General features: G+C 36.1%; 7 protein-coding genes across 7 annotated transcripts; all 7 read right to left on the bottom strand.

The window, feature by feature from the left end:
• Window positions 1-3,057: 3,057 nt before the first annotated feature.
• On the bottom strand, window positions 3,058-5,016 carry EV154DRAFT_524464 (amino acid permease/ SLC12A domain-containing protein). The gene has a single exon (XM_051603199.1). It carries the CDS (start codon window positions 4,806-4,808, stop codon window positions 3,180-3,182), a length of 1,629 nt encoding a protein of 542 aa, XP_051452879.1. The 5' UTR covers window positions 4,809-5,016; the 3' UTR covers window positions 3,058-3,179.
• Window positions 5,017-9,385: 4,369 nt separating this feature from the next.
• EV154DRAFT_524460 (kinase-like domain-containing protein) lies at window positions 9,386-12,391 on the bottom strand. The gene is made up of 10 exons (XM_051603198.1): window positions 11,999-12,391; window positions 11,705-11,923; window positions 11,432-11,649; window positions 11,214-11,372; window positions 11,034-11,152; window positions 10,642-10,954; window positions 10,439-10,575; window positions 10,107-10,377; window positions 9,808-10,054; window positions 9,386-9,737 (listed from the first exon to the last, which is right to left on the bottom strand). The coding sequence occupies exons 1-10, from the start codon at window positions 12,350-12,352 to the stop codon at window positions 9,471-9,473; spliced, it is 2,304 nt and encodes a 767-aa protein (XP_051452878.1). The 5' UTR covers window positions 12,353-12,391; the 3' UTR covers window positions 9,386-9,470.
• A 127-nt stretch (window positions 12,392-12,518) lies between these two features.
• On the bottom strand, window positions 12,519-13,482 carry EV154DRAFT_524453 (uncharacterized protein). Its single transcript, XM_051603197.1, has 3 exons — window positions 13,347-13,482; window positions 12,692-13,276; window positions 12,519-12,628 (listed from the first exon to the last, which is right to left on the bottom strand). The coding sequence occupies exons 1-3, from the start codon at window positions 13,476-13,478 to the stop codon at window positions 12,530-12,532; spliced, it is 816 nt and encodes a 271-aa protein (XP_051452877.1). The 5' UTR covers window positions 13,479-13,482; the 3' UTR covers window positions 12,519-12,529.
• A 159-nt stretch (window positions 13,483-13,641) lies between these two features.
• On the bottom strand, window positions 13,642-14,879 carry EV154DRAFT_471920 (40S ribosomal protein S6-B). Its single transcript, XM_051597889.1, has 4 exons — window positions 14,810-14,879; window positions 14,423-14,487; window positions 14,001-14,364; window positions 13,642-13,939 (listed from the first exon to the last, which is right to left on the bottom strand). The coding sequence occupies exons 1-4, from the start codon at window positions 14,813-14,815 to the stop codon at window positions 13,649-13,651; spliced, it is 726 nt and encodes a 241-aa protein (XP_051452876.1). The 5' UTR covers window positions 14,816-14,879; the 3' UTR covers window positions 13,642-13,648.
• Window positions 14,880-15,323: 444 nt separating this feature from the next.
• Window positions 15,324-17,305, bottom strand: EV154DRAFT_524449 (cytochrome P450). Its single transcript, XM_051603196.1, has 6 exons — window positions 16,876-17,305; window positions 16,764-16,816; window positions 16,235-16,699; window positions 15,913-16,161; window positions 15,656-15,851; window positions 15,324-15,593 (listed from the first exon to the last, which is right to left on the bottom strand). Exons 1-6 carry the CDS (start codon window positions 17,274-17,276, stop codon window positions 15,383-15,385), a joined length of 1,575 nt encoding a protein of 524 aa, XP_051452875.1. The 5' UTR covers window positions 17,277-17,305; the 3' UTR covers window positions 15,324-15,382.
• Window positions 17,306-17,988: 683 nt separating this feature from the next.
• EV154DRAFT_486043 (cytochrome P450) lies at window positions 17,989-19,890 on the bottom strand (the record flags this gene model as incomplete). The annotated part of the gene is made up of 6 exons (XM_051598804.1): window positions 17,989-18,196; window positions 18,253-18,448; window positions 18,512-18,760; window positions 18,829-19,290; window positions 19,355-19,407; window positions 19,478-19,890. The coding sequence occupies 6 exons, from the start codon at window positions 19,888-19,890 to the stop codon at window positions 17,989-17,991; spliced, it is 1,581 nt and encodes a 526-aa protein (XP_051452874.1).
• A 991-nt stretch (window positions 19,891-20,881) lies between these two features.
• Window positions 20,882-23,167, bottom strand: EV154DRAFT_524444 (cytochrome P450). The gene is made up of 6 exons (XM_051603195.1): window positions 22,484-23,167; window positions 22,358-22,410; window positions 21,838-22,299; window positions 21,520-21,768; window positions 21,256-21,451; window positions 20,882-21,191 (listed from the first exon to the last, which is right to left on the bottom strand). Exons 1-6 carry the CDS (start codon window positions 22,876-22,878, stop codon window positions 20,984-20,986), a joined length of 1,563 nt encoding a protein of 520 aa, XP_051452873.1. The 5' UTR covers window positions 22,879-23,167; the 3' UTR covers window positions 20,882-20,983.
• Between the last annotated feature and the right edge of the window lie 1,190 nt (window positions 23,168-24,357).

Genomic DNA, 24,357 nt, shown 5'->3' with positions numbered 1-24,357 from the left:
TCAACTGACGGAAAAGGACATCATGTCTTACTGTGATACGATGGGGGGGGGGGGCACAGTTATTACAGTCATTACTGGTATTTGAGTATGAATATGGGGTTGTGGATTTCACTGCAAGCTCTTATAAAGACTTTTTCTATCCGACTACGGTCTTTCATCAAAAAACGTTGCCTGAAGGAACTTGAAATGTCGGAAGCGGGGACTGTAACATCTGCATAAGTTTCAGAAGCCTTGCACGAAAACTAAAGAAAATAATGACTAATGGTGAGCAGTGACTATACCTTTAAGTCCAAGTAGTTACCCCCACCCATTAAATAATGACTTGCATACGTGTGAGGTGAAAGACAACAGTGACAAACCTCCTTTTATTAGACAGAAGGACAAAAGACATTCTTGGTTATGAACAGTAATGGAGGTCAATAAAAATAACTACACTGAAGTACTTTCTGGTAGGTCTAAACTCTCTTTTCTGTGACTTGGCGTGACATAAAAAAAAGACGGTTGAGTAACGTGAAGACTTCAAAGAAGGCATGAATTTCTGTGGCATGAAAAATAGTGATTTTTACAGGGAAAAGAGTAGTTTTGTGTAACTTTTTTTGTATTTAAAGCGATCTCCTTGTGGCGTAAACACATTCACTTACCCAGAGGCAGTCATATCGATAGTCCTATCGATAGTCATATTTGATAGTCATATTTATCACATGGCCCATAAATTTTTTTGATTTCAAAATGGTATAAAAAGGGAACCCCCATCCATTGATTTTTCTTCTCTTTAAGGTTTGTTTTCAACACTGATGTTTGCTGTTTAATAGCTCTCATTGGTGCCATCAGTCCCAGGATTGAATGATTCGTACTTCTCAGAGGTGTTAGGGAGTAAGCATCGTTTTTTGTTTGTATCTATTGCCATCTATTGCCATCTATTGTATATACTTTTTTTTTTTTTTTTTTTTTTTTTTTTTTTTTTTTTTTTTTTTTGCCTCCTGCTTCGGTGGGGGGCTTTTTTTTTGTTTTTTTGGCCCTTTACTTTTCTGAATAAGGCTTCTTATTCTCAAAAGTAAAGGGCCTTTTTTGCATTAGGTAGAACCATTAAGCAACACATATTAAAATAAAAAGGCGCCCTTTGCTCTCTATTATAATTGAATGTTCTTAAAATGAAGAGTAGTTTGAAAATATTGTTCACTCCACATGCCTTGACTGTGTCATAGTGTAAGCTCACTGTTCCAGGTTTTATATAGTATATAACGTTTTTACTTATGGTGCCCATTAAAAAGTTCGACTGTAAAGAGTGGCAAAGAAAACGGTTTGAGAGTCATGAGTAACGTGCATACTTCAATTATGCCACGAAATGTTTGAGACATGGAGAAATATAGGTAACTTTGATTCACTGGTAAATATGCGTCATTTGTAACAGCTAGTTTTTCTTTATACAGGAAAAGACATTCACGTAAACAAGGAGGCAGTACTGCTGCTAATGAGTCGTCTCATGTAACTAAACAAAAAAAAAAAAAAAACAGAGGGGAGGGGAATCCGTGCCTTGCCCTTTTTTCCTGTTGGTATATTGTTCTGGAACATTACCATGTCGTGCAATGACTACATTGGCTTCAGCTGTAACGTGCGAAATGTATTTTAGAGTAATCAGATTTCGATACTACCATACATAAAATCAAGTTTACATACGAAGGCAGGACACCACATCAATACACACTGTATCTTGTGATAGGGCGTTGATTTGAATAGCTCGTGACAACCCTTATATGTAGAACTGTTGGACTGCTGCTTATCAAATTATAGAGATCTTCAAAAAAATTATCAGGACTAGTACTTTGTAATGGACAATCGGTTCATGCCGACACCATCCAGGGCTAGATTCGTCAAAATGTACATGGCAACTCACATATTTTGGCTTATCAATTTTGCTCAAATATCTGGTATTGGATTATGTTTTATGTATTTATGTAGCTTAAGTGAGCACCATGCTGTAAGGTAGCAAAACCGAGAAAGTTATAAATTATAAGCGAAACTTAGCCGAAGAACAGATTAAGGTCAATAAATCAATCAATATCTATCGACGCATTTTAATTTACATATGGTCAGTACACGGGAGGAATGATTTTTTTGAAGCGATGTCTGTATATTGACTTCTTACTTAAATCTCAGACTTTGAGTACGTTTAACACCAGCTGAAATGTTTATGAGATGGGATATTTTAGAATGTATAATTGATTACAGCTTGAATATATTTGCTTGTGGACGATAATACCGCTTCAATGACATGTTTTATAAATATAAGCACAACGATGGAATGAGGCATCAATATATCTAATGAACGTAAGTATGGTTTAGGTTTCACCAGATTGAGATGGGCACACACAAGCCAAACTCCCCCCACACTTTTGCCACAATGCTACCAAGGTTGTGCACACATTGTAACCAGAATGTCTGTGGGCTAATGCATAAACTTAAAAAATCAAGGCTTTCCATTGACATATTCTCCACACCAATGCATTGGTAATCAATGATCTTTTTTTAAAAAGGAACTTGAAAAAAAAAATAGATGAAAAGATGGAGATTTTTTTTTAAACCAGACAATAATTAGCCAATCATTTTTAAAACCAAAGCCGTCAAATTGCACCATAGATGCGTAAAAATATAGTTCCTGTTTGTATCAAGCTAAAAATATAGTTGCGCTATGATGCAAACTTTAAACCATTACTTTTTGCATAAACGAATACGTGTACAACCCGATCTCCCTGTTCTATTGTTTGATTTAATGAAAATCCCAAAAATCGTATACAATAAAAATTCTTTATTGACAGGATCCCTTTTTTTTTTTTTTTTTTTCGTGTAATAAGCTGGCCAATAAAACGTAAGTTTACTAATAATCCTTTTAATAAAAGTTGCATAATCATTATCACTACTGAGTTATCCTAATAAAACTAAACCAAATCAAGCCAGAATTTTCTCACAATCGATCATTTTTTTTTTTTTTTTTTTTTGGGAATCTTGTTGAAAAGTTTTTTATTAATTTTTTTTTAGGACAGTAACGTGTCTTAAAAAGAATGGATAAGAGAATATATGTACACTAATAATAAGGGATATGTTGTTGAAAAACATATTTACAATAATAATAATAATAATAATAAAGAGAAAAAATGAGAGTAAAAGGTGGATATAGAATATTAAGCAATAATATCAATGACCTTGGACCAGATTTGCTTCCACTTAGGAATGGGGTTACCATTGGCATCTAAACCTTCATCTTCACGAATATTCATGACAGTTTCTTGCAAAGTACCGGTTTCGAAGTCCATTTCAGAGTTCTTGACAAATGAAGGTCGCTTCCAAATCTTATGTACGGCATAAAGCACAACAGCCAAGATCAAACCAATATAAGTAGAAATCACACCAGTGGGTGTAATAGGTGCAATAAAGGACTTGTAACCTTGACCAAAGATAATGATGGTACCAGCAATAATCACAAAGATATCACAGAAGGGGAAGAAGGGAGCAACATAAGGAAGTGCGGTGATAGAACGGCCTTGTGAAAGATAACCTTGACGGAAACGAATATGGGTAACAGAGATAGTAACCCAGGTGATCAAACCGGCAAGAGAAGTAAGGCAAGTCAACCAGGTGAAGACAACACCGGAACCAAAGAGAGAAGTCAAGAAAGCAAGACAACCAATAGCACAAGTAGCCAAAACGGACCAGATAGGAATACCCCAACGGTTAACGAAACAGAAGAAGTGAGGTGCATAACCATCAGTAGCTAAAGCTAAAAGAGTACGAGAAGAAGAGTAGACACCAGAGTTACCAGCAGAGATCATGGTAATCAAAATAATGGCGTTCATCATATCAGCAGCCCAAGCAGCACCAGCCTTTTGGAAGACAAGAGTGAAAGGAGAAACTGAAATGTTATCAGAACCTTGCAAGAGGTTAGGATCGGTATAAGGGATAACAAGACCAATAATGAGAATTGAAAGGATATAGAACAAGACGATACGATAAAAGACTTGCTTGACAGCAGCAGGTACGGTCTTATGAGGGTTAGCAGATTCACCAGCAGTGATACCAACAATTTCAACACCATTGAAGGAGAAGGCAGCAGTAATGAAGACATTGAATACACCGAGGAAACCGTTAGGGAAAGCACCACCAGGTAAATGGAAGTTGGATACACCATAATTAACACCACCAACAGCACCAGTATCAACACAGATACCAACGATAATGAAGATGACAACGACTACGATTTTGATGAAAGAAATCCAATATTCGATTTCACCATAACCTTTAACAGAAAAGACATTGATAGCGACGAGAATGACAAGACAGATGACAGACCAGACAACACTGTTTACACTTGTGATCCAATATTCCATAATCATTGCTACACCAGTCAATTCGACAGCGACACCAACGGCCCAATTGGCCCAATAAACCCAACCGACCATGAAGCCAAGAGAGGGATCAGCGAAACGAGTAGCAAAATGAGAGAAAGAACCAGCGACAGGAATATAAGCGGCCATTTCACCTAAACTCATCATGACACAAAAGACGAGGAGACCAACCAAGGCATAAGCAACAATAGCACCACCGGGGCCACCATTGGCAATAGCTTTACCAGAAGCCATGAATAAACCTGTACCGATAGTACCACCGAGGGCGATCATTTGAATGTGACGAGCCTTCAAACCACGCTTCAAGGTATGACCCTTTTCTTTAGAGGAGTCATCGGAGGTGAAGCTTTGAACATCTTCAATGATCGTCTGATCATTGACTTGAATTTTTTCGTTATCTTGAGCCATACTAGATTTGTATATTATGTTGTATGTTGTAATTTTTCTTGTAACAAAGAAAAAAAGAGAGAGTTATGTCGTTTGATTTACTTTGTTTTTACGAGTAGAGGCCAGTGACCCGGATTTGTAGGATATTACTTAATAAAAAGAAAGAGAGAGTGTGTGTAAAATAGAAAGGCTTTTTTTTTTTTGTTTAAAAAAAAAAAAAGGAATTAATAAAGAATAAAGTGAAAAAGTAACTAAAACAAGTGGACCTTTATATAGGATTACTGTCAAATTGAGTTTGGAATACCTTCGAAAAAATGGAAAGACAGATCATAATCCCCGCGAGCGTAACAAAAAAAAAAAAAAAAAAGACTAAAAAATATGGAATAAAAGGTCTAGAGTTAAACGTTAAAAAATATTTAGCCTGATCTAATCTTGATAAATGGTAATCGTTTTTTACTTTTTTTGTGGTAGTCGAAAACATATCCCACATTCATTTTAAAAATTATAGAGATTTTGTTCAAAATCTTTTTTTGAATAATTTTAGGTTCGAGATTGGGTAACATTGCGAAATTGTATTATTACTGGTGTACTAACAAGTATGGTGTCAGCCAAAACTTCTCTCATTGGCCACTGACAAGTGAGCCAACGAGATGTAAATCTTTTTTTTTTTTTTTTCGGGCGCTGAAGGAAAAAAAAAAAAAAAACCAAAATAGGTAATCTTGAATTAAAAAAAGGCCATATGACTAGACAGAAAGTGGTAAAACTCATATAAAAATCCCATTGTTCAGATACGATAAAACAATACAGTTTAAGTCAGATCGGGTTGGCCTATCACCTGTTATTTTTGCATTCTTTTTTATTCATGTTTAATTAGCAAACTATGGCGCATTATGTACCTGCTATGATGGTATTCTAATGAAAGGTCCCAGGGTTCGTGCCATTGTTTGAACTGTTTGGGTTGTACTCTTATCCATATTGTAGCACCTGATCCAAATCGGAATAGAAATTTATATTTTATGATCTGTTTGTATTGTTTCGTTCAAATTCAACCATAAAGTATTGGTTACGTATCTGAAACGTAATCAATAATTAGCATTCTCTGAACCTAATTCAATTTGTCCTTGATCACTCTTATTCTCTTTCCATATAAACATTGAAACCTTAACACTATGTTTCACGATGTCTTTAACTAATATTTTGAACGGTATTTTAACCTTACTTTTTTTTTTGAGGCAGTACGAGACAAAGATAAAGATAAAAAAAAAAAAAAAAAAGGCGGGCTTGTGTAATTCAGAAGTCTTGTTGCACTAAGTACAAGAACAAATAAAAAGGAAAAAGAAAAAAATGCATGATTCTATGAATTATCGAAATAGGCTTACACTAATTTATGCAGTAGACGCAATTATGTGTACGGATTGCACCATAGTTATAAATAATAATTTCCCATTTACGTTGACAAATCCATACGATAAATAAATTCAACATCATATATTTAATAAGCTTTCTACGTGGTACGATGGCATGTCTGTTCTTTCACTGAGTTTCGTATGTAAATTTTGCTAGACTCCCCAAATCTGCTTGGCGCACAGTGGCTTTAAGTTAACGAACACAAAAAGACAATTTTTTTTTTGTAAAATACAGGTATAAATCAAGTTAGATCTCACCCAGTTTATTTATTACATGAGATTACCGACGTTTTTTTTGTCAGTTATACCTAGAGCTGGTTAAAAAACCATTATCAGCTATTAAGGTTAGAGTTACCTAAATCTGCTCGTTTATCTAAACTATATCGTCTATCTGAGATAAAATAACACATTGACAATAAACCGTGGTAAATGTTTGAACTCTTTTTGTGTCGTAAATATTGAGATAGAGTTTACACGAGTCACAATTATTTTACACCTGTGTTCACGTTTTGTGCGATATTTATGACACCTAGTGACCAAGTGTCTTACTGATCGAGTCTTTCAGTCATACACTTTTCGCTCTGTTAAGTAGTACGAATAATTTATCTTTTCTAAACAACGAGATTATCCGCGATTAAATTGGTATCACTATTTTTTTTTTTTTTTTTTTTTTTGGATTATTACAAAGCACGACATTTTTTATTTACAGGCCTACAACTTCACAAATTACAGACTTTTTTCTAACGTAAATGTTTGCGTTGTATATTCGAAAAAGACCTTGACATTTATTTTTAATTTTTTTTAAAAAAAAAGAAGATGGCTGAAAAAAAAAAATAGATCATCTCGACCTGCATTTGAAAATCTGCATCGTTTCAATCTCAGCCCTTAATTCATGCAAATAAATAGGCACACCGCCTTCAATTTTTTTTTTTTTTTGCTCAAACCTCACTTCTTTCTAGGAACTTATATTTCTTTTTCAAATAACTTATACTAGCTCTAATATAAAAAAAGAAGAAGATAATAAATCAAAATACAGGCTGTCATAACCCAAAAAGAACTATTCAAAAAAGAGGCAGGCAAAGCTATATGTTACATCACGTGGATACTTATATATTTGATACAATACCTTCGAGCATTTCGTGAAAAAGTTAGATCATTCACACCTTTGTTAAATTTTCCTTACAGTATAACAATTTTGCCGATTTATAAGCACCTTCACCCAGTGTATCGGCACTCTCGAATATAACCTTAATGCAAACAAAAAGCTTAGATTATCAACAAAGATAAATTAAAAGAACAGTTGACCACTAAAGCTGATCGATCAAAGTTTCCAGTAAATTTTAATCTTACCTTTTTTTTTATGATAGGTTTACCATTATTAGATGCCCCTCAGACTCTTTTCAGACACTTTTACTTTTCGACAATACTTGATTAATTCAGTCTTTGTTATATCCTGCCTTAAACCGATCAAACAGTCTTTGTTAGATGCGCGGTGCTATAAAAACATGTATACTTCCGAGATATTTTGTAATCGCGTTAATGTGTATCTGATATGCATTTATCGAGTTAGAAGTTTTTATGCTAAATCATATTTTGAGACCGGACTAAATCTACAGATGGTTCGTCTTCCATTATGATGTTTTTTTTTGTAAATTGTACCCTTTAACAATATTACTATAATAACAACTGCCCCTTTTTAATGACTCTACTCTATCACTTCTTTTATATAATTTTCAAAAATAGTGCTCATAATAATTGATGTCATAATGAATATATGTATGAAGAACCTATTGTAATTTAGCACCCACCACGTAAGAATATAAGCATGCAGACATAGATTTTCCCATCTATAAATTGTTTAAGAATAAGAAAAAGGTTAATAGTCTGAACTCTTAACAATATATAGTTTTTTGATTTTTAATTTTTGTTAAACCACACTATTTACAGCAAAAAATAAGATGGAAGACAAACAGTACTATCTCACTTTATTTGAAAGAAGAACCATTGAACATCAAAAATCGGTAACGGGTTTCTTTCAAAGCATGAAGCTGAAATGTAATCTGATTAAAATCCTACCACCCCAGCAAATGGTCACCATAGACAAGTAAACACCGTGCAAATGTACCCTCTTCTTACTTACCAGAGTTTCTTTTTTTTAAAGGCTACGTTGTTTCCTTCCTTCAAAAAAGTTGCCAATGCTTAAGTGTGTACTTTTAGTGTTTGCAGAAAGTCAATTGAAATAACACCAAGATGCTTCATAGGCTAAGGGCATTCGAAATCAGCCGTAATTTTTTTCATTCACAACTTGAAGACAAAGACTTTTCGTCGTTTTATCACTGTTGCTTTCTTTAAGCTGCTTGTAATTAAAAGATTCAGAGTTCATGCTTTCACTGATTTTTATTACTTGGGCGCGTGTAAAATAGTATACTAGATATACATCCAGTTTCGCTAATAAAACTGACGTGAAACATAATGGTACGCACACGACGTAAATCAGAACTTGACGATGGGGTATGACAATAATATTTACTAGCTAAGAAGTATTGAAATACAATGATGGTTCACATTCCCATCTTTTAGATGGTTACACAAGACATACAGATACAGTTCTTCAAGTTCTTTTTAAGTCTTAAACCAACTACAGACCCAGCTCTCCGTGATACCCGTGCCGTGACCGTTGAAGGCACAAAGCACCACCCCAACATGGCGTGGCTGGTAATTGGGTCTTTTATGTTTCTTTTGTTGTGCATTGTGGGTAGGCAACAGTTAGAGCATATTAGAGTCACCTGTAAATCTAGAAGTAAGCGGGTATTTCGAGAACACAAGAATTATAAGAGTAAAGAAATATAGTGTCATCCTTTTGAGTCTGGATGTGATTTTGCCTTCTCGTGGTCTGACCCGCTAAATCAACTCTTTGTTGGGAGCTTAGAGAAACACGCTTTTAATATTTGTATATATATATATATATATTTGATTAAAAGTTTCTGTTTGTAACCTCATAATTTCAAGCCCTCCTTTTTCTTTTCTTCTTCTTTTCTTGCATCAGCGACATGCCATAAAATTGAGCGCCTTCACACGTATTAACAATTCTCACTATGTTCTGTATTTTTAGCTTCAACGCTGTTACGCATATTGTCAGATTCTTCATTATTTGTTTTTAAAATTCTATTCAGTAACACTTTATTTTATATGCCAATGGGTTCAAGTTGCTATTATTTATTAGATATTATGTGCTGTATAAAAAGGGAATATGTATCAAGATTATAATTACAAAAAACTATTTGATAGGTGTTGTGATTGATGCCTCTGCCGAATATTCTTTTGCCATACGCTGCCATCGCATATTTCGAAGTGCGTTCATTCGTTCTTGATTTTGTCCTTGCAACACTTCATAAGCACTATTGAGAGCATCCACCATATTCTTTTCTTCCGATTTAAACACGTCGATAGTATTAAAGTGACGCATCTTTCGATTTGTGTCAATGTAAATCATGCGCTTTCCCGTTTCGTACAAGACTAGTTTACCGCCTTTGAAAAAGTTGAACTGTGTACGTGTGAAGGTTTCGTCAATACAAAAAGAAGAGAACAAAAAAAAAGTATGATTGGATAGTTACCTGAATCACACCATTATTCAATCTAAATGTGATACAAGTATCTGAAATCATGTATTTGAATAAATGCACCTTTGTAGCATCAGGGGATTGCGGCACCGAGAACTCAAGCGGCAAGAATCCAACTGTATATTTTTTAAATGTGTTTAACAATTCCCGTTTTTTTTTCAACTCTTGAGGGACACCGTCATTATAAGTGGCTTCAACGTATCTATTATCTTCGTAACGGTGATAGATGTAATAAAATTCCCTGTATCAGGAGGTCAGTAAAGATATTTTTACACAAAGAAGAAGATGCTTACTTTTCATTGACAGATGTCATGGTGGATCCGTCATTATATAATACACCCATCGTACCATCGGAAAATCGATAGGCAAAACCATAACAAGGCGTACAATCAATCCAATTTTGAACAAATACATTGTTTCCATGCCAAGTAAAATCATCGTCTTCTGCTGCAGTGAGTGTTCGTCGACTAGCTGGTATTGCTGAACGTCTATCAATCATGACCTTCAAGTTACCCGCCATTTCTTCCATGATTGGTTTTCTACCAGGCAGAGGTAAAGGGATTGCTAAGATATATTACATCAGATTCATTTATAAATATCAGATATCTTTTTTTTTGTCTCGTACCGAATGTTTTAGCTGGTTCATCAGCATTCACCGAGAGTTTTTCGACCTTGGGTAAAACGCCATCAGACTCAGGAGACAATGGTTTTGTTTTGGGAAGACAAGGACGTTTGACCGATAATTCGACAGTTGTATTTGATCTAATTGTTGGCGATGATAGTGATGATGGTGAGAAACTCATTTCAATTTGTTTAATACCCGCGAACCTTTTTTTAGAAGACGTTTCAAGCGTCGGAATTGTAGATGACTGAGATGAGAGTCTTACGGGATATTGTGTACGAGGATCTAATATGACTTCGTGCATGATCTTTAAAGGAGGATTGACATTATGATCGACGTGGCTTTCATTTCGATCTTTGGCTCGTCGTATCGCATCATCTACTTTAGACGGCTCATCATCGCCAAACATTTCATAGTCCTCGGGGATCTTATATAGCGCTGTCTTAGGAATTCTCAAGGGTGATTTAAATTTTGAAAAGAAGCCGTGTTCTAATGCTTCAATCACAGATAAACGAGTATCTATATTGATTTTTTAGCATCCAACTCGTATCTCTTCTCCCACACACTACCCACACCCTTCTTATAACACTCCATTTACCAGGATTATTTACAAGTAGTTTGCTAATTAAATCCTTTGCATATTCAGATACTGGTTTAAACCCAACATGGTTCTTAGGAAACGTGTATTCTCGACTTAATTCGTTTTGTCTGACTTGACTACACACATTTTTTTTTTCTTTTAGTTTTTACGTGATATCCAATACAATAGAATACTTACTCATAAAGTTTGTTGGGTTCATCATGATGAAATGGATGCTTCCCGTATAAAAGATTGAACATTAATACGCCTGCTGACCACATGTCTGCCCTGTGGTCATGACCCTGTTTGTTGAATAATATTTCTGGTGCGATATAGTGCGGTGTACCACAAATAGTTCTATGAAATGCATTAAAAAACCTGATATATGCCTTCCCCAATCACTATCTCATCTTTACCGTCGACGATCTGCACCATCAATTAAAAGAGCAGCAAGACCGAAATCGCCTAATTTACAATCCATATTTTCGTCCAACAGTACGTTGCCCAGTTTCAGGTCTCGATGTAGTATTCGGTTGTCAGACATGTAACGTAAGGCAGACAATATTTGGCCCATATAATATCGTACTTCGTCCTCTGTCAGTATTTTACGATTTCTCAACATGCCGCTTAATGTCTAAAAATAAATAATCAATGCCTTTTCATACTGTTTGGGTATATATATATCTTACTCCATTTGAGCACAATTCCAATACAAGATAAATGTTGAGCTTATCCTCAAAACAGCTTTCGAAATTCACAATGTACTCATGTTTCAAGACTCGATGAATATTGATCTCTGCAAACAGTTTCTTTTTGATATTCTCGGGTCGTAACGATTCTTTGGATACGATTTTAGCGGCATGGTACTTATCACGAGACTTGAAACGGTACACCTTTGCAAACGCACCCTAAAGATAATTATTAAGTAACCAATAAAACCCCCGCCCGACCATTCTACCCCCTCCCGAGTTTGCCTTACTTACAGAACCTAAGCAATTGAGTTTTTTATAAGCAATATTGTGTCTGGCATCTTTTAACTGGATCGGAATGTCTTTATCTTGTACCAATTTGTATTCTTTTCGGATGGCACGGGCCAGTTTTTTTGCGGGCTCCATCAAGGGTTTTCCTTGTGCTTCCAGTTGTCGCGTATTGGTCTGAAGTGGTCTTAATAATGGATCGTGGTTAGGCTTTTGAAGAGAAGGAGGTACACTCACTTCCAAGGCCAGTTTCTTTTGGTGTATATTGATAGGCTCTTTTTTCATTATAGCTTGTTGTTGTGTACCCATGCGTAGCGTTGCATTGATTCTCATGCGCTGGGGAAGGTCCGTACTATTCATTGTGTAAAGTAAATGTCAAAAATCGTTATATTAAGAAGGGGAAGGGAGAAACAGGTTTTTTTTTTTTTTTTTTTTTTTTTAATGAACCCAAAAAAAAAGTTGATTTCTTTGTTTTACACGACAACCGTCACGACAAATAAGATAAAATCAACGCGATTTATTAGGTGCTGTTTTTATTTACAAGAGAATTAATTCAAGTGTCCATGTCCTACGACACCATAGCTTTATAAGCTGATTATCAATATCTGCCATTGACTTTGACCACCAACACTTTCTCTAGAATAACAATGGAGTTTAGTATATTTGTTGTCATGCAGGCAGAAGAATTATTTTTCTTACTGCAGGCTTTCTCCAGAACATGATCAACTTTTGGCCGACGGCCATTCGACTGGCTTGAGTAAGCGAGACCAAAGATAAGCTACTGACACTGGTTTTATTTGGCTCTGTGGAGCGATGGTGCCAATGATCCTTTTTAGAGAAACCAGCATGACACAACATATCTATCAGATGATGTTCTGCTACACGATTCTCACCGTTGTCGTCTGCATCCTTATCATTCTTCAAAAGTGCTTCAAATACCAAATTCTGCTGTACCAGCCACTCTCCACTCTTTTGTTTCAGACTAGGCGATATGCTATCCAGCACCAGGAAGAATTCCAGCTCTTCACGTAGCACAACAATCGCTTGTTTGGTCAAGAGTGGATTCAGGGGTATACCTGATACAACTGCATGAGCCAAATACGCATCTTGTGCAAACTCATCCGATTTAAAATTCGATTTGGCTTTTTCGAAATAATCTAGCACATATAAAAGACAATCCATATTGAAATCCACGGTGCAAAATCGGTCCTTACTGTCTTCTTGCCCATCTAGTACAAACCCATGTGGAAACATCACTACAAGCATACTCTCGGGTAATTCCAACTAATTCATATAAATAGTAAGTCAATGGCATGAACATACTAGAGTAGATAGTTTTATTTTTATTTATTACGAGAGTATCTTTGTCCAGATTGATACGGGCACCTCGAAGAGATAAACTGATCAAGCTGGGTAAATGTTGCTTGGATTTCCTTTCATTGATTGTGTTACCAGTATGTTGTACCTGCGTAATGATAGAAGCCATAAAGAAACAAAAGGAAAAAGAAAAAAAAAAAAAAAAAAAAAGAAAAGCTGCACATACATAAAAATAGGGAAACAAACAAATCAAAAATAATAAGGAGGTTTAATATGTTTGATAAAACTCTTTTTGAATTGAAATTTGTTTTATTATTTAGATAGTTTTAAACAAAAAGTTTAAGCAGAAGCAGACTTTTGCATAGAAGAAGTACGACGACGTTCAATCTTCTTATCCTTGGTCTCCTTGACACGCTTGGCAAGCAATTGCTTGTACTCGGACTCAGCCTCTTGAGAAGCCTCGGCTCTTCTGCGCTTAAGAGCTTGTCTGTGTCTCTTACGTTGGAGGGTAAGGGGAGTGACAAGACGTTGGATCTTAGGAGCCTTGGTGTAAGACTTCTTACCTTCACCCTTGGGGGTGACTTCACGACGAATGACATACTTGCGGACATCATCTTCCTTGGTCAAGTTCTGTAATAATCATGTTAGTAAAAAAACGTAATTTCATTCAACCATAAAATTAAACACGTACGAAGAACTTTCTGATCTTGGAAGCACGCTTGGGACCGAGACGCTTGGGGACAGTGGTGTCAGTGAGACCGGGGATCTCTTGCTCACCTTGCTTAACAACAACAAGAGACAAGACAGAGAGATCGGAACCGACGATACAACCACGGACAGACTTTCTCTTGCGCTCACCGGTACGACGAGGACGATAACAAGAGTGACCCTTGGACATCAAAAGCTTGACACGGTAAGGTAAAAGGACACCTTGCTTCATGGGGAAACCTTGCTTATCGTTACCACCAGAGATACGGAAAACGTATCCCTTGAACTCACCACCGAGGGAGTCACCAGAGACCTCTTGGGCCATACGCTTATCATAGAAACCACGGCTAAAATAATAGGTTAGTCTTCCACACCTATCACTTTTGTTAAATAATAACAACTTACAGACGACGTTCATCTTCGATTTCAATCAATTTTTGGCAGCCAGTGGCTGGGTTCGCAATGTTAAGCTAAATACATTCATTAGATCATGTTTCAATGGATATTTTATGAATAGTGAAATCAATAAATGTATAGCAAGAAAAGATGTCGTGCGTTGTCGAGGGTTTGGTTGCAACGTGAAAGAGTCTTTCTAGTTATATTTTTTCTTCCAATTGACAATTGAAAATATGATCCAATCGGTGGTGTTTATCACGTCCCCCCATAAAAGAAAATCCATCCATCTATTGTATCTGTCTTCTTTTCGCATCCATCCATTGAAAAACTCTTTCCCTCTCTCTTTTTTTTTTGTATACATCTATTGATTCTCTATTCATCTAATTCTTGTTTTACCTTCATGGTAGCTGTTGGATCGAACCTAGAGTATAAAAGAGGAAGATTTAATTGTTCAGGCGGTGCGCTGAGCACCCTATGCTTCTCTCCCCCCACACTCACACACCGCTCCCCCCAATCCATTTCCCCCCCTTGCCGGCGCGAAATACGGAGTTTAGAAAATATCCAAAACAAGAAGTCTCTGCCTAGAGACACTTAGCAGTCACAAAGCCAAAGACTTCAATTTTGTTTAGAGGTTTTGCATATGAGGATGTGATTTTGGCAACATTGGTTTGCTTGATTCCATTATTATTTACAGCTATGTCTATGTACCTATGTAAGCGTGCCTATTTGATAGGGATAATATACGCGCACTCCAAAGATTTCCACCATGTAATCAGGTTGAGTAACAAACATGCGATTCCTAGCACAGAAATACTTAATTATAGCTATCTGATAGAAGTATCCGGATACGTTTGTTTCGCATTAAATGCTGAGTTCTTTAAAAAAAAAAGATTTTTTGTTCTGAAAACGTCCGAAAACCAAGTGTAACCTACTACAGAAAAACTTGTGCGGTTTTGAATTATCTTTATTTTATTTGCCAAGAGATTGTGTACGTTCAACAAAGTTAAGCTTATGTGGAGCAGGTATAAGAGTTAAGCCCATAATTACAGGGTTATCAATATCCGGTACATACTCTTTTCCGTCGATATCTCTGACAGGCTCAATGGTACACCTAGAAATGACTTGAACAAAAGCCGTGAAAAGTTCAACTTCCGCCATATAAATGGCTGCGCACATACGTCTAGTAGAAGAATCGAGATTTAAGAATCATGTATCATATACGACGACAACTCTTTATACTACCTTCCCCATCCAAAGTTAAAATGATCACGTCCTTCGGATTTACCCTTGGCAGCAGCATCCATTGTTTTCAGATTATCCAAAAATCTCTCGGGATAAAAGCGCAAGGGTTCAGCATAGACCTCGGGATTTTGATGCATACTCTCCATACTGGTGATGAGTGTAGCACCCTTAGGGATTAAATAGCCATCCACCACAACTTTAACAGTAATGTATTAGCAATTTAGTTTATAGATATTACCCATAAATTGTTTACGTACTGTCTTTTCTGGCGCTATGAGGTATACCAAAAGCTGTAGTAGGCTTAAATCGCATGCATTCTTTGAGCAAGGACACACAATAAGGAAATTCGTCTCTGTCAGCAAATTCGGGATGACGCTTGTGCTTTTGAATAAAAGCGTCAATTTCGTCGGCGGCCTTTTTTTGAAAAAGAGGGTAGTTACACATGATGGCAAAAACCCAGGCAAGTGTTACGGAAACCGTGTCAGACCCACCGTTAATCAAATCCGCTAAAATAAAAAAATATTCATGTGAGTGATATATTTTTGGGCATTGCGCTAACTCTTTTTCTCTCTTTCTTACACATGATAACAATTCTATTCTCGTCATCGAAATCAAATTCTTCAAGCGCTTTAACGAAATTTGTCCCATCGCTTTCAAGGGCATCTTTGATCAATTTTTTGTAAATCGGATCACGTTCCTTCTCAATAAAATCTTTCATTAAGGTATGAGCTCCGGTGCAGTAATCCATGATAGTAAAGATGGGTAAGAAGTTGGGCAAATCGTGAGCAGCGCCAGCCAAACCCATTGCTTTTTTAGACATGGCAGAAATAGTGACAAAGTCTGGATCTTCGACGGATGTGAATTTCTTACCAAAGGCTACCTTGAAAATAAGGTTCATCGAGTTTAAATGCAAGTGTTTGGTTGGATCAACACCGTTCTCTATTTTAGAGTACTTTATAAATCGCTCAGCGAGAGCGATGGCTTCTGTCTTTATAGGTTCCAAATAATGAGTATCGACAACTTTGGGTGAAATGATGGTTTGAACTAAATTTAACAATCTAAAAGTCAGTAATTTTATCAATTGCGATCATGCATCTATGATATTTACCTGCTCCTCGAGCAACTTTCCAATCTTTTGTGGCTGGAGCAAATCCAACACCTCTATTTTTTTGGCAGGTTTAATAATTTTTAGATTTACCTATCAGAGCGACACAACTTACTTTCCCTTGTAACTATAGTACTCATGAGCAAAAGTGGAATGAGGACGATCGGATGAGTCGACACCATGGGTGACAAAGATTTTATGAGCTAACAATGGATCATCGATCAAGATCCAAGTCTGAATTCCCATATCCAATTTGAAAATATGACCCGCTTCCTTATGCCATTGTGTGATTTTTTTGCCAGGAGAACCTCCCAAGGAGAACATGTGGCCCACATAAGGAAATGAAAAGCCAGGTGAAGGAATTTCTTTGAGCCCTAATTTTTTTTTGCTAGACTTGTTAACTATCTTGTATGTGGTATAGAGAAGAGCGGTGGCAGCAGCAATACTGATGATGGTCGTCTTTTCGCGTTCGAAACGCTGAGGGACTGAATTAATGAAACTGTTTACTTTTTCCATAATTGTTTTTTTTTGAGAAAAAAAAAAGATAGAGTAACAAAGAAGCTAACGAATTAAACTTTTTTATATTTTATTTATGTTTAAAATGTTGCAAATTGAGGGTACACAACTGAATAGCCAGCCCCAGAATCCAAAAAAAGAAAGATGCATTTCTAGAATAAAGCATCTCTACATCAAACAAAAGCGAATAAACAAGTTTTGTATTTTCCGGCATTAGTTACTAATATTCGAATACCATTGATGGACACATGCATAGCTCCCACTTATGAGCTCATACGAAGATACTTATAAAAACGTGCCCATTGATCGGTGTTTAAAGTTTGGATCACAAATCGTAATGCAAATTTGGGTCAGACCCTGTTTGTTTTTCAAACATGTGTCGATCTTTTGAATATAATGAAAAGCACCAACCTTGCCAAATAGACTCCAAGGATTAAAAAAAGAAAAAGAAATAAGAATCGAGGAAGCTTCAAAATATAGTCTCTAAGATCTTGAAGAGATCAAGCGAAATTTACTTTACCAAACACGTCGTACCACAAGTAATTCACGTATAAAAATAGATTGTTGAAACAAAAAAAAAAAAAAAAAAAAATGCTTCCATTATTCATTACATTTGTCTTTTAAAAAAAATCACAGTTTTATAAAAAGTAAAGGTCTATTTTCTCATCATCCGAGTCTACATTCAGAACGATCTAACAATGTTAAAATTGCATTACATAAGAGGGTTGATACGTTCAACAAAGTTGACCTTGTAAGGAATGGGTAAGAGAACTAAGCCAGAAATAACAGGATGATCAATATCCGGTAACTGTTCTTTTCCACTGGTATCTCGGACAGGTTCAATCGTACATTTGGATAATATTTGAATCAATGAAGTAAAAAATTCTACTTCAGCCATATAAATAGCAGGACACATACGCCTACACACTTGATTAGCATTTATGTTGTTTTTGACATAAAATTCTAATATATTTACCTTCCCCAACCAAAATTGAAATGATCACGCTCTTCAATTTTACCCTTGGCGGATGCATCCATTGTTTTGAGATTGTTCATGAATCGCTCAGGATAGTATCTTAATGGTTCAGAGAATACGTCAGGGTTGTGATGCATACTTTCCATACTAGAAAAAACCGTAGCACCCTTAGGGATGACGTATCCATCGACAAACACTAGATAAAAGCAGAAAATGTTGGCTTCTATTTCATTCGGCCATGATATTATATTATGCTTACCATCGGCATCCATTTTATGAGGTATACCAAAGGAGCCTATAGGTCTAAAACGCATGCCTTCCTTCATCATCGAGACACAGTAAGGAAGCTTTGTTCTCTCTGAAAACTCTGGAAGACGACCATTCAACTTGATAAATGCGTCAATCTCATCTGCTGCTTTCCTTTGAGCCAAAGGATAGTGGCACATAATGACAAAGGCCCAAGAGAGAGTAACAGAAACAGTATCGGTACCACCACTGACTAAGTCGGCTAGAATTAAATGATAGATGAGTCGTTTATTTAACTTTTACTTACACAGATAATGGGAGTATTCTTACCAGTGATAACAAGTCTTTCTTCTTCGCTGAAAGTGAATTCGTCCAAAGATTTTACAAAGTTTGGACCCGGTGTTTCCAAGGCTTCAGCAATTAATTTACGGTAAAGCGGGTCACGTTCGTTTGTGATAAAGTTTTTCATCATGGTGTGTTTTCCAGTAAAATAGTCTACGACGGTCATGACGGGTAAAAAGTTGGGCAGATCTTGCTCCAAGGCGCCCAGTGCCATAGATCTTTCCGTTACATGTGACATGGTTTTAAACTCGGGATCATCAAATGAATAGTGTTTACCAAAAGCGGCACGACAAATCGTATTCATTGAATTGAGATGCAAATGCACAGTGGGATCTACACCATTCTCTTTCTTGGAATACGCTATCAATCGATCAACTAAAGCAGCCGCTTCGGATTGGATATGTTTAATGTAGTTTTTGTCAACGACTTTAGGCGCAAGGATACTCAATACTGCATAAAATAAAAACAATCAGTCATTTAATAGATTTGGTGGCTAGGGTGGCGAGGTATTTACCTGCTCCTCTGGCATTTTTCCAGTTTTTGGCATGAGCACCAAATGCAATACCTCTAATAATAACAGAATAATTAAATACAAAAGAGATCAATAAACTATAATTGTAACTAAAGTAAAACTTACTTTCCTTCGAGCCCGTAATAGGTATATGCAAATGTTGCATGAGGTCTGTTTGAAGCCACAGCTCCATTGGAAACAAATATTTTGTGAGCCAAACTAGGGTCATCAATCATAATCCATGTTTGGATCCCCATACGGAGTTCAATAATTGAACCAAATTCTTTATGCCACGCATTAATAACTTTACCAGGCGAGGTTCCCAAGGAAAACATATGGCCAAAGTAAGGATAACGAGAACCAGGAATAGGAATACTCTTGACACCTTCTTGTGATTTATTCCCGCTCGTTGTTGAGAACCACTTGTAGGAAGAAAGCAAGATGGCAGCAGCGGCAGTGATACTGACTACTGGTACAAGTTTTCCACGCTCTAGGAAACGAGGAGGTATTGTTTCAATTAAGGTGTTAATTGCTTCCATGTTGTAGAAAGGAATGTATTTATATATATATATTTAAAAAAGATTAGATCTTCCAGGCAGGGTTTAAAAGAGTGCGATTTTTAAAAGTTTGATTCTTGGTAGATAGGGAGCGTAGACTATGTCTTCTGCAAATGTGTGATGTTGCTATAGGGGGGTTTGAGCTGCGTTTTAGTTCTAATAAATTTATTTAAGAACCAACGAGAAACATAAAATACAAATTACTGTAGGAGACACAATTTAATAGAATGGGTGGAATCTTACCACTTTCTGGTTAATTTAATATGGCAACACTAAATAAAGCGATTCAGCAATAATTCAGAAGAATAAAAGATATACAAAAAAAGAATGAGAGAATAAATGTTAGGTTTTACGCCTATTAAGATCGTGAAAAACAAGAATTTCCGGTTGTGTAAAGGCGATGAATGAGGCGGATTAAAATTTATAATATTAGATTAAGGAATTTTTTTAAAAGGAAGGATCACTATTCAACGGCGAGACTATAATTCAGAATATAAAGGATAATGTTGATTGAATTAAAAGGACATAATATTTATATGTTTTTCGAGAAAAGCGCAGTCGATGCGCAGCATATATATTGACTTCGCCTTGTTGACTTAAAATCCTCTTTATGTGCACTGGTGACATGACGAATGAAGTGGCTGAACCTAATAAGCAATTCAAAAAATGACATAATTCTCCTCTGGCTCAGTATATCGGTCATCAGTGTTTAATTCCATCTATCCTGACCCTGAGCATTAACCAATGGTTTTGAAATATAGTATTATTCATTTTATAACCCACTTGTAAACCATGTCCGATTAAAATGACAGAAGATGATATGTAGTTACACCGCTGTGCAACAACAAACGAACCTTCAACCCCGCCTTAAGATCGCAGGAAATACGTCTGAACTTAAACATATCAGTACTTGTACCGACTGTGCCAATAATATAAACAGATATTTTTATCATGAATAGTAGTATCATCCATTTTTTTAAATAAAGAAAAACTTGTTTTATTATTATGAATGTAAAGGTTGATCTTGCTGTCATGCGATGGTGTAGAATTAGGACAATTTAAAAGTCACACTTCTTTAAATAAGAGAATCAGTTCGTTCAACAAAATTGACCTTGTAAGGAATTGGTAAAAGAGTTAAACCAGCAGTAACAGGATGATCAATATCCGGTAACTGTTCTTTTCCATTGGCATCTCGAACAGGTTCAATCGTACATTTGGATAAAATTTGAGTAAATGAAGTAAAGAATTCCACTTCTGCCATATAAATAGCAGGACACATACGTCTATACACTTGATTAGCATTTATGTTTTTTCGGTTTTTGGACATAAAATTTAAAATATATTTACCTTCCCCAACCAAAATTGAAATGATCACGCTCTTCAATTTTACCCTTGGCTGCTGCATCCATTGTTTTGAGATTGTTCATGAATCGCTCGGGGTAGTATCTTAGTGGTTCAGAAAATACGTCAGGGTTTTGATGCATACTTTCCATACTAGAGATAACGATAGAACCTTTAGAAATAAGGTAACCATCGACCAACACTAAATTTTTTTAACAAAAAAACAGGTTTAGTTTTATATCACAAGACAAAAAGTTTGCTTATATTTACCATCGGCGTCCAAAGTATGAGGTATACCAAAAGGACCGATGGGTCTAAAACGCATGCCTTCCTTCATCATCGAAACACAGTAGGGAAGCTGTGTTCTTTCAGAGAATTCAGGAAGACGGCCATTCAACTTGATAAATGCGTCAATTTCATCCGCTGCTTTCTTCTGAGCTAAAGGATAATGGCACATAATGACAAAAGACCAAGAGAGTGTAACAGAGACAGTATCGGTACCACCATTAATTAAATCGGCTATAATATATATCAAAAAGAAAGGATTGAGTATTTCTTATTCGGCGGGGGATATCTGGTTATTACTACCAGTGATGACAAGTCTTTCTTCTTCAGTGAAATTAAATGCGTCCAAAGATTTCACAAAGTTCGGACCCGGTGTTTCCAAGGCTTCAGCAATTAATTTACGATAAAGTGGGTTACGTTCATTATTAATAAAGTCTTTCATCATGGCATGTTTTCCAGAGAGGTAGTCCACAACGGTCATGATAGGTAAAAAGTTGGGTAGATCTTGCTCCATAGCCGCCAATGTCATAGATCTTTCCGTTACATGTGACATGGTTTTAAACTCGGGATCATCAAATGAATAGTGTTTACCAAAAGCGGCACGACAAATCGTATTCATTGAATTGAGATGCAAATGCACAGTGGGATCTACACCATTCTCTTTCTTGGAATACGCTATCAATCGATCGACTAAAGCAGCCGCTTCGGATTGAATAGGTTTAATGTAATTTTTATCAACGACTTTGGGTGCAATAATACTTAACACTTTATAACTTGGATAGTCAGTCTACATGGGTTTACTTATAAGGTTGTTTCTTTTTACCTGCTCCTCTGGCTTTTTTCCAATTTTTGGAATGAGAACCAAAAACAATGCCTCTAAATTTTAATACAAAACCGTGAATAAAAAAAAAGAGAGGTGAGCGCGCAATTAATGAAAAAACAAACTTACTTTCCCTTGAGCCCATAATAATCATAGGCGAATGTGACATGCGGTCTGTTGGAGGCCACAGCGCCATTTGAAACAAAAATCTTGTGAGCCAAAACAGGATCATCGACCATAATCCATGTTTGAATGCCCATACAGAGTTGAATGAGTGGGCCGAGTTCTCTATGCCATGCAGCAATGACTTTACCGGGCGAAGTTCCCAAGGAAAACATATGACCAAAGTAAGGATAGCGAGAACCAGGAATCGGAATCTCCTTGATACCTCTTTCTTTGGTTTTCCTCCAAAAACACTTGTAGGAAGAAAACAAGATGACAGTAGCGGCAGTAATACTGACCACGGGAACAAGCTTTTCACGTTCTAGGAAACGAGGAGAGATGGATTCTATCAAGCTGTTCATAATGCCCTGTACAAAAAATAAATAAATAAAAAAGGGTGTAAAAAAGGTAAAGAAGAGTTTAAGACTTTGCTGCTAATAAGGTGAATTGTATAAATGAAAGTATTCTCAGACTGAATAGGTATTCTCAGACTGGGATACACAACTGTCATACCAATTTAGAAGAATTGTGGTGCGACCCAATATGCTTCTCGTGATTATCAGAAAGCTTTTTTTTCTTTCTTTCTCTCTCATAGCTCGGTAAGCCTATCGTTCTTCGTATTTGGTTTTTTTTTACTATGTCTAGTAGGAGTGATTTATTGTCTATAAACAACAGTTGACATCAAATAGTGAGATCCATAAAAATAAGAAATTGGTGCACTGACAATTGTCCGTGTAACAATTTTTTTTTTTTTTTGAAAACACACCTTATTTAAACATCAGCAATACCAGCATATTTGAAAATCGTACAGTGCTTCCACCGTCATTTGGACATCTTTAGGCACTTTTCTTTTTTTTAGTTCCCATTGCCTTTCTTCTTAAAATTCCAGACTCTCTTAGCTTTATCTTAACAGCCCCGACTGCCGATATTTCCTGTTTTCAAAAATGCCCAGTGAAAAAAGGTGATACAATTTCTAGTTAAAGCAGCATAAGACTCTTCATTTAAGCATTTAAGGAAGATATCCATATAGTTCTAGATGTGATTTCTTAAAATGTTTAATAAAGCATCTTTACTTCTTTTAATGCCCTTTGAAGTATCTTTCACAATGGTTTGTCATAAAAAATAAAAAATAAAAATAAAATAGGGGTCCTCAGTCGTCGAGGCTTTAAAAATATTATTAAAATAATTAGCCAATCAGAAATATAATATTTTTCTTAAAACTTCGACGACTGAGGACCCCTAATATATGACAAATTAACCAGCGAAATTTATTTAACGTATTGGTTACATAAGAGAGGTTATTGATATAAGAGAGGTTATTGGTATAAGAGGGAATATTGATATAAGAAAGGTCATTAATATGAGAGGGTTTATTGATATAAGAGGGATTATTGATGTAGGAGGTGCGGTTGACTGCATACATGTAATAAATATCATCACATTTTTCATCATGACTATCTTCATCTTCTTGTTCATCTTCGTCTTCAGGGTATGGTATAACGTCAGATATGTACTCATCAATATCGGTGGTGGGGGTAATGGTCATCTTTTTCCCTTCCATTCTTCAAATCACGCATGGTATTTGGGGGTGTTCGACTGTATTCAACAATAAAAGCTTCAATGTTTTTAATCATGGACTAGAAGGATAAAATGAAAATTGGTAGAACTAGAAAGGGAAGGCTTTAAGTGGTTCACTTACTTCCAACAAACTAAATCCGTTTAGTAACACCTTCATCCCACCTTTTTTAACTTATCGGATTCTATTGCTTTGCTTTTTAAAAGTCATGTACTATATCCAGATTATGGCATCACCAATATTCATGCACGAACACCCGTCTCAT

The sequence above is a fragment of the Mucor mucedo genome, assembly GCF_025094135.1.
Source record: "Mucor mucedo strain NRRL 3635 chromosome Unknown EV154scaffold_130, whole genome shotgun sequence".
Lineage (NCBI taxonomy): Eukaryota > Fungi > Mucoromycota > Mucoromycetes > Mucorales > Mucoraceae > Mucor > Mucor mucedo.
Note: the sequence above shows the minus strand (reverse complement) of the source record. Positions and strands in the feature narration are given on the sequence as shown.